Source organism: Primulina tabacum, chromosome 5 (assembly GCF_025594145.1).
Source record: "Primulina tabacum isolate GXHZ01 chromosome 5, ASM2559414v2, whole genome shotgun sequence".
In the NCBI taxonomy this organism is placed as follows: Eukaryota; Viridiplantae; Streptophyta; class Magnoliopsida; order Lamiales; family Gesneriaceae; genus Primulina; species Primulina tabacum.
Genome location: NC_134554.1, coordinates 24,111,769 through 24,121,825, shown reverse-complemented (window position 1 = coordinate 24,121,825; position 10,057 = coordinate 24,111,769). Strand labels below are relative to the sequence as shown.

The 10,057-nt window shown below is 36.4% G+C and overlaps 1 protein-coding gene across 1 annotated transcript in view; it reads right to left on the bottom strand.

Moving 5' to 3' along the window:
• Positions 1 to 9,855: 9,855 nt before the first annotated feature.
• The window catches only part of LOC142544285 (uncharacterized), a 38,232-nt gene continuing 38,030 nt past the window's right edge, over positions 9,856 to 10,057 (bottom strand). Inside the window, exon 8 of the mRNA XM_075651347.1 lies at positions 9,856 to 10,011. Within this exon, the coding sequence (XP_075507462.1) occupies positions 9,856 to 10,011 (156 nt within the window). The remainder of the gene's footprint in view (positions 10,012 to 10,057) is intronic.

The following is a 10,057-nucleotide window of genomic DNA, read 5'->3' as shown; positions in this document are numbered from 1 at the left end:
ATTTTATCTCGACTAATATTCGCCCTTCATCTTTATCATGCTTAGCTGATGAGTACATTGGGGTTGCAGGTGCGGAACATGATTCCATACCGAATTTTTTAAGTGGTTCTTTGGTGTACTTTGTCTGACTGACAAAAATTCTAGTATCCAACTACTTAACTTGCAGTCCTAGAAAGAAATTCAGTTCACCCATCATGCTCAGTTCGAACATTTTCTGCATCAGTTTAGCAAACTTTCCACAAGTTTGGGGTTAGCTGATCCAAAAATGATATCATCAACATAAATTTGCACTAATAAGGTATGATCTCCTTCAATGAATTTAAGCATAGTTTTATCAATAGTTCCTATAACAAAGTCATGTTCAATTAAGAATTTAGTTAATGTTTCATACCAAGCTCATGGAGTCTGTTTTATACTATATAAAGCTTTGTTTAATTGATAGATAATCAGGAAATAAATGATCGATAAAACATGGTGGTTGTTCGATGTAGCTTTTTCTTGCAATTGTACATTTAAGAACACAATCTTTACATCAATTTGATCAACTTTGAAATTCTTGTAAAAGGTATAAGTGAGAAACATTCTGATTGCTTCCAGTTTAGCTATTGGTGCATTGTTTCGTCATAATAAATTCATTCTTCTTGCCTAAATCCTTGGGCAACCAGCCTTGCGTTGTTTCTTACTACGATTCCATATTCATTTAACTTGTTCTTGTACACCCTTCTTGTGCCTATAATTGGTTGATCATAAGGTCTTAGAACTAGGTCCCAGACAAGATTTCTAGTAAACTGATTGAGCTCTTCTTCCATAGCATCGATCCAGGTGTTATCATTTAAAGCTTCATCAATATTTTTAGGTTCAATATTAGAAATAAATCAGCATGTAAAAACCAACTAATCATATGTCCTTTGGTTCTTATAAGGGCAGTAGGGTTACCTATTACCGAGCCAGTGGATGATTCTTGTTCCATCTGCAAAAAGGTTTAACAATATTTTTATGTGGAACTAAATCAATTGGATCGAGTTTAGTTTGATTTTTCTCAACTGAGTTGATATCAATTTGGTTGTCATCAGTTGGGATTCTATCAGATCTTTGTGCATCAGCGAGCTAGTCCACTAGGGTACCATCTTGTTCAATTGATTGATCAATCAGCTCTGATACTGGAGTTTGAGGAGTTTTTTTATAAACATCATCTTCACTTTCACCCTCCAGATTTATTTCTTCAAAATGTTGATCAGTTTGGTTGGATCGATTGACTCATCAATCGACACTATTTTATCAAATATAATGTGCATGGATTCTTCAACATTTAGAGCTATTTTGCTAATAACTCGATAAGTTTTACTAACTAAAGAATATCTAATAAATATATCATCATCCGACTTAGCATCAAAAGTAGTCAGATGGTTTCTACCATTGTTGTGGATAAAATATTTGCAATCAAAAGTTTGAAGTAAGATAAAACAGGTTGCTTTTCATGCCAGATCTCATAAGTTGCTTTGTCATGCTTCTTGTGGAGACTGAAGTATGAGGCCAATGGCAGTGTACTCTACACAGTGTCTGATGGTATTGTGAGATACAGAGGAAGGATGTGGGTGCCTAGTGTTGATTCGATCAGAGAGGACATTCTGTTAGAGGCACATACATCTCCGTATTCTATCCACCCAGGAGGTACCAAGATGTACAAGGATTTTCAGATTTTGTATTGGTGGTCAAACATGAAGCGAGACATCCGCTGATTTGTATATGAATGCCTCACTTGTCAGCAAGTGAAAGCAGAGCATCAGAGGCTAGCAGTAATGCTTAAGTCGCTCCCTATCCCCGAGTGAAAATGGGATAATATCACCATGGATTTCGTCGTTGGGTTGTCGAGGTCAGTCAGAGGATCCAACGCCATTTGGGTTATAGTGGACCAACTTACTAAGTCAGCGCATTTCTTACCGGTGAAAACGACTTTCTCCATAACTCAGTATGCAAAGCTCTATATCAGGAAGATAGTTCGATTGCACAGGGTCCCAGCTTATATTGTGTTTGACAGGGACCCGAGGTTTACATCGTCTTTTTGGAAGAGTTTACATGCAGCCATGGGGACGAAGTTGCTATTCAGTACGGCATTCCACCCTCAGACAGATGGCCAGTCTGAGCGTGTGATTCAGATTTTGAAAGACTTGCTGCGAGCTTGTGTGATCGATTTCCATGGGAGTTGGAAATCGAAGCTATCTCTAGTGGAGTTTACCTATAACAACAGTTTTCAATCATCAATAGGTATGACTCCCTATGAAGCACTGTATGGAAGGAAGTGCAGATCGCCGATTCATTGGGATGAAATCGGTGAGAGATCAAAACTTGGCCCAGAGATAATTCATCAGACTGCAGACGTGGTGTTCAAGATCCGAGACATGATGAAGACCGCCCAGAGTTGCCAAAAGAGTTATGCTGACAAGAGAAGAAGGGATCTTGAGTTTGCCGTAGGAGATCACGTATTCGTGAAGATAGTACCCATGAAGGGTGTTCTGAGATTTGGGAAGAGAGGCAAGCTGAGTTCGAGATTTATTGGACCGTTCGAAATTCTTGACAGAGTTGGGACACTAGCTTATCGTGTAGCCTTACCGTCAAATCTGATCGGTGTACACAATGTGTTCCATGTCTCGATGCTGAGGAATTACCTAGCAAATCCTTCGCATGTTTTGAGCTATGAACCGTTGCAGCTTGCTCCGGATCTGTCGTATGAGGAGAGACCTGTCCAAATCCTAGACAGGCAAGAGCGGAAGCTTCGGAACAAGGTGACCAAGTTGGTCAAGGTCCGGTGACTGAATCAATCAGTGGAGAAGGCCACTTGGGATGCCGAGGTAGATATAAGGAATCGATACCCGGATCTATTTGGTAAGACCTAATTTTGAGGACGAAATTATTTATTTAAGTGGGTGAGGAATTGTAGAGTCCAAAATCAGTACACGTAAAACACATGCATTTATTTAATTGTTAAATTATTTAATTAAATTTAAAATAATTTTAGCGATGCATTATTTATGAATTTGAATTATTTTAAATTATTTATTTTTTTGTGATGCACGTTAAAATGTCTTCTTGAGTTTCATGTTTCAGGAGATTATTCGATGCGGGATCGAGGAAAAGAAACCGGCGACGATTTTGGCGATTTTAAAATGTAGTATTTTATTTTAAGTTAGGATTGGGGTATTTTAAATGATTTATATAGTTTTTTAGCATATTAAAAGTCTAATTTAATTATTAAGTGATTTTATGATTTTAATTTTTAAAGATTTGCCACTTGTACAATTTGTTTTAAATTAAAAGATTTTAGAAAAGTTAGTAGGGGGTTAGCATTTTAATTAGCATTTTTAATTAGCATGTTAATTGGGTAATTAAGAAATTTTATACCCTTAATTAAATTAAAACTCACGCGCACACACTTCTGCACACACACTCACGTTTATACACACACACACATTTCATCAGCTTCTCATTTCATTTTTTTTAAAGAAAAACCTAGGGTTCTAAGTGTAGCAGCTGCCGCCCCCTTTCTCTGCAATTTTCCAGCAATCCATCGCCCATTTTTCTTCAAGAAAATCGTGCCACGTTCGTCCCGGATCAACCATCGCACCTTCCTCGCTTCGATATCGTCGTTTCAGAATTTTTAAAGATCAAAGGCATGTATATTTTTTCGTTTCTGCATCGATATAGTCATATTATATGTTTTTATGTTTATTGTGTACAAAAATTCATGTGGATATTTAAAGTTTGAGCAAAAATGGTTGGATCAATTTTGAAACACTTTTTAGATCCGAAAAAACAAGTTTGCTGTCATTTTGATTACTGTGAATTTTCGGTTGGTTTTCTGGAAACATTTCAACATATAAAACGTAGTAAGTTTCATGACCTTCGATTTGACAATAAATTCGTAATTTTCGGACAAGAAATGAGTGAGTTATGATCATTTTTGTATGACTGCTCAAACTGTGATGTTTAAACGATTTATTTTAGATCTCAAAAACCGAATCGGCTGTCATTTCGAATCCTTCGATTTTTTGGTCGGTTTTCTGGAAAAACCATCAACATATAAAACATAGTACTTTTTGATATATTCGATTTGACAGTAAATTCGTAATTTTTGGACAAGAGACGAGTGAGATATGATCATTTTCATCTAACTGCTCAAATTGTGATGTTTTAAAAAAAAGTATTCTTCAAGTTCCGCAGGGCGGAGCTCAGGCGATAAGATTTACCGCCCAAGCGCCAAGAATTCTGGAAAAAAAAATTATTTTTGTCTTGTGCAGGCATGCATAATGTATTAGTATGTTCAACGTGCTAAAGAAAATATTTTATCTTGGAAGTATGCTAAATGTCTTGTGACCAAATTATGAACGGATTTGGAAGCCGGTGAACGTGGCCAAGGACCTCTCCTCCCCGGTAAAGCATGACCGGGTTTAGATAAGGATTGGAAAGCGATAAAGCATGACCAGGGACCAATCCACCCGGTAAAGCATGACCGGGAATCTCATGTATGTGGTAGTGGATTTTCCCTGCCAGCCCAGTACTGTGGTTTAGTCTGATCAGACGCATTTATGTATGAGTCACTTGCTTTGAAACCTATCTCTACGCAAAATGATGAAGTTTATGCATGTTCGAGTATGTATGATGCAAGCATGTTTATGATAATTTTTATGATGATGGCACGTCTAAGTTTATGTTATTACGTTCAAGCTTAAGTATGTACGTTCTACTTTAAAAATGCATGTGGTCTTATTATGTATTACTTGTTACTTCCAATTTATAATGTTGAGTCTTTAGACTCACTAGACTTGATCGATACAGGTGAGGACGAGTACAAGGAGACGAGGGGTGGTGACCAGTGAGCCGGCTCGGTCTGCGTAGGAGGCTAAACCCGAGGACCGCCTATGATTTTAAGAACTTTATGCATGTTTTAAATACTATGATTTTCAGGATATTGTTTACGATGTTTAAACGTTTACCTTGTTGCAAACTTCGATCAAAATTGTTTTTATTTCAAATATTTTTAGACGAGCAGTTTATTTTAATGTAATTTGGAATATTACTATTTATTCATGAAAATTTTTATTTTTCCGCAAATTTTAAAATAGTTTAAAAGTACGGTATGTTACACATATACATCGCAGACACAATAGCATTAGACAACTACTCTCAACTATAATTGTCTTTATTACTGCATAAAGACAAAATTAGCGGATCTGCTGCAAAGGTTAAAAAAAAGAGTTAGTTGAAAAATCAGAGAGGAGAATGAGACTTAAGCCTACACAAGTTGGTGTGAAGGAAAACTTAACCTACAATGACTGGAAATCCCAGGAACTAGGTTCGATGGGACAACCTAATTGCATTAACTTGGTAAATCACTGTGGAGGTAATCTCATGTCCATTCCTACTGGTGAAACAGTGAAATTTAGGATAAGCATATGGCTTTTAATGACTCTTATGCGTCAAAAAAAGAAAAAAGAAAAAAAGTAAAAAGAAGAGAAACAACGAAAATTGTTCTTACGCACCTATGTGAAAGAAAAGTGGGGCAGAATTGCGCGGCAAAGTTCTAGATTATCCCGAACAACCAGACTTCTGTTAATCGTCAAAACAAACACAATCCTGAGAATATAATTGATCAAGGAGAATCTTGTGTGACATATATCATAATTGATACCAACAACAGAACATGAAACGTCTACTATCAAAATACTACAAGAATTTTTTTTAAAAAAAGCTCATTTCGAAATACATTTAAACACATGCATACAATAGAAGCTGTCAATCACACATTTTAAAATAAAAATATTCGACTACTAGTAAAAATACTACAGTATAAAGAATGTCAAATCATCAAACCTTAGACTGTCGTTTAAAATAATTCAAATATGAAACATGAAAAGTCATGTCACACCATCAAAGCGAAAGTGTATAAAAAATATCCATGTTTACTCCTGACTCATAAACATAATGTGCGAAAAATATGGTACTCGGGTTAGCGTGCGCACATCTAGCCCCAACTACTCAGTCTTCGGCGCCTCCAGTCTTCATATCAATATGCTCACCTCCATTATTCACACCTAATGAGTATAAAGACTCAACACACCTGAACCGCAATAGCAAGTAAATATACAACATGCAACAGTGAAACGTACTGTGATTAAAATACATTTCATGATCTCAAAAGAATAAGCATAAACATGACATGTCAAAGCATAAACGTGTCCATATCGCATCATATCAACATATACGTGTTCAATTTTATTTATTTGAATTCCGTTCATTAGTTTTGACTTTCGTATCAGCTCTAGTCGATGGTTTCATCTATGTATAACCGCGGTATTCGGTGGTGGGGACATCAGCGACAGTATTACCCATCCACTGAGCCTTGGCCATACATATTCGTGTTCGTGTTAGTTACAACCAAATCCAATCCTTCAAAACATATCATCATATTCATCACTTATAAAATCATGCATATACGTAAATTTTCTTAAAATCAAGCATGCAACGTATATTCGTATTATTGTAAAAATTCATGTTCATAATATCATATACATTTAAAACATATCAATTTGTGATCAGGGCGCTGCCAGGACTGTTAACTCGACTCGGGTGCAAAATTACCATTTTGCCCCTAGAAACCCTAATTGACTATTTTACCCTCGACCTCAAAATTTCGACCCGAAGCCGACAGAACTCCTTAAAATACCTCAAAACATATTTATAATCATTTCCTAGACGTAAACTCGAGCTCATTCAATAGCTTATACGATTCTTTTTAAAACTTTCACCGAGATCCCAGTTTTAACCTGAATCAACCCGAAACTCAACAGAACTTTTCCCAAATTAAACAATGACTTGAACCTACATGACCAGCCCTTAAACCCCTTGTTTCAGACCACCTAAGACTTACGAAAATGACCATAAAGCTGCTGGAAAAATTCTGCACTTACACCCACCAAGCCCTAGTGCACCTATCCTTCAAATAATTGACCTTAAGCCCGAAACCGACGCTTCCAGACCTTGGCTAACCCTTCTAGGACCATTACCAAACCCACTTGTATCTGACTGGCTCAACCTACCTCACGCCTACAGCCCTTGCGACCTGGATCACTAAAACTCACCCAAAACGTGACTTAACTTGTCCTCGAGCTTCAATCCAGCCTAGCCCCTTCTACCAGTGGACCATGGACCATTTCCAGCCCTGACACAGATCCAACACAACCTGAACCAGTGCCCTAAATGAGCCATGCACGGCGGCCTTCCCCCATTCATCCGACCTAGCCCTTCAAACCCTAACACCAAGGAAATACCATCAGCCCTTACCCTACCTCGGCTTCGATCTGATATAACCATTAGACATGCTCGAAACCTATTGTAAAATTACTCCTAAACCTCAAGGATCCGGCAGCCCCTTCGACCATGCAAGAAAAATGTTAGTGAGAGGGATTAAAGTCCAACATATCCATGAAAAACCATGCATAAACCGTGCGTGCAACCATATTCATATTATAACATGAAAATACCATTCAACATATATAATATAGTGTGATCGATGAGAAAAGAAAGAAATCGGGCGTGTCTTTGCATATTTACGCTCGAAAATTTAGAGATACTTGCGTAGGACTTGCACTAGAGAGACGAGGAAGGATTTCTTTGAAAAACTTTGAGGATTTTGGTGGCTTGCTACTGGAATATTTTCGAAAAGGTGCTGCTGGAGTTGGGGGAAGGGGGCGGCCGAAAAGGGGGATTATGTTTAGGGTTTTGAAGTTAGGTTTTAATAAAAATATTAGTGTATAATGGGCCTTAATTAAAATAATGAGGTCTATTAGAATTTTGGGCCCATTATGCATTAAATAATCTCATTAAACCCAAAAACTCTCCCGAAAAATATTCGTTTAGGTACGTTTTTGAAAATATTGTCCGAACCCTCAAAAAGTCTCCCGACTTGCTAAAATTTGTGTACCGATCTAAAATATGACCTGGCGAGTAAAAATACTCCACGTAGGTCCATTTTCAAAAATCTAACTTAGTTACACCATATATTAAATAACTAAAAATAATTGTTTAATAAATATATTTTTCCTTAACTGTCATCGGTCTCCGTTTCTCGTTCGAGCGCGAAATACTACTAAAAGCCCTGATGCATGAAATCTTAATAAACCATGAAATGAAACATATATCCATGCAATAATCATGCATTTAAAGCTTTAAAATAATTAAACACATATATATTTTAGTAAAACCTTAGATTACATGCAGTCATGTTACGTAGTTCGAATTTTCTAGACCTTACAGAACAGTTCAAGTAGATCATGTTTTTTGAGTAGCCAGTAAATTAATATACTTTCACAAGGGAAAGTTCAAAGGGTAACTCCTACCTATCCTATGCAGGATTCAACTGTTGAACAATGAAAGGAAATTGTTGCTCATAAACGTACAGGAAATTAAAATATTATAATGTGTGTATCAGAAGTTAGTGTTGTGCTCTGGTGTTGTCAACACGAGTACACAACATGCAGCGGAAATTTAGTATTAACACACAAATATAATTTTAATAAATAAACATCAGTTTTAAATTATGCACAAGTACGAATACTTGTGCGATGCCTCATGGCAAAAAATTCACTAGAAAAATTATGTAAATCGTTTACACCAAAACAATACTAGTGAGAAAACAAAACCAAATTCCTTGACACTCCAAGGAATTAAAAATGCATCAAAACAAACCACATAAAAACTAGATGCATAAAATTAAAAAAAACGTATTGCTTAAAACAAACACAACCACTCTTGGATCAACACTCTGCGTCAGTGTTGTTCTTGAGTGTTGTCAACACTAATCAGCAACACGGTATATGTGAATCAATCACACAAAATCTTCAACACAAAAATCTTCAATATATGAACTCTCTGTGTGTTCAGAAAAATCCAGCAGCTCTCATACGCTGTAAAATGATCAACCGATCACACAAAAACGTCTCATCAAAATAGGCTCGGCTCTCGTATATTTCTTCTATGCAAGAACTCCTTAGCCGACCTACACGTGCACTCCCAAAAACTCCAGCAGCTCTTCTCCAAAACAAAGTGATCACACGATCACACAAAAACTGTAGAGCAAAATAAATGTTGGACTTCTTGTGATTTTTCTTCTCAATGAAAAGCTCTATGTCCAACGTTATGAAAAGCCCCTCTCTGCCACACTTTTTCTCTCTCCAAAACCTCTCTCTCTCTAAAGCCTTTTTTTTCTCTCTCCACAACCACCCTTGTACGGCTGTGAGGCTATACATATTTATATCAATGGTTTGACCTAAAAGTTAATCCATAAAAGAGTCCTACAAAATATGGAAACAAGATTTTCATTAGATATAAAACATTTTCAAACAAAGATAAAATATATTGGAGATAAAATAATATTAAAAACAAATCCTATAATATCTAGATATAAATCAACCAAGATCTTATCATTTAGAAATAAATCAAGCAAGATTTCATAATCTAGAAAGGCAAAATATTAAATTGATGATATCAATTTATCAAAATAATAAAAGAATAAAATATTTTTTTCAATCTCCCCCTTTTTGCCTTTATGGACAAAACATCCAAAAATGATAATCTTGGTAAGCCTCACAGTCAGTTAAGCTCCCCCTGCGTTAGAGTGTATTTCCCCCTGAGTTAAAGTTCATCTCCCTCTGAATTAAACATGTTAAAGCACTGGTGTTGTTGACAGTGTTTTCAACACCATCATTAGGAGACCCGAAAACATAAGAAGACATACGAATGAGAAATTCATTAATCACGCAAAGCAACCCAAAAACAACATTAAAGACAGAGTATAAGTATTCATTCAATCTCAGCAACTCCAGATACTTCAGCATCATTCTTTTGTATTTTTGGTCCTCCTACTCCCCCTTTTTGACCAGAATGTAAGACAACTTCCAAAAGCAGACTGTACTCAGCCACGTAGTAAGTAATGAATCCTTTGGCCTTTTGAATCTGCTGTAGATCAAAGTCAATTTTAAGCTTTTAAGTGAGAAGCATAGAG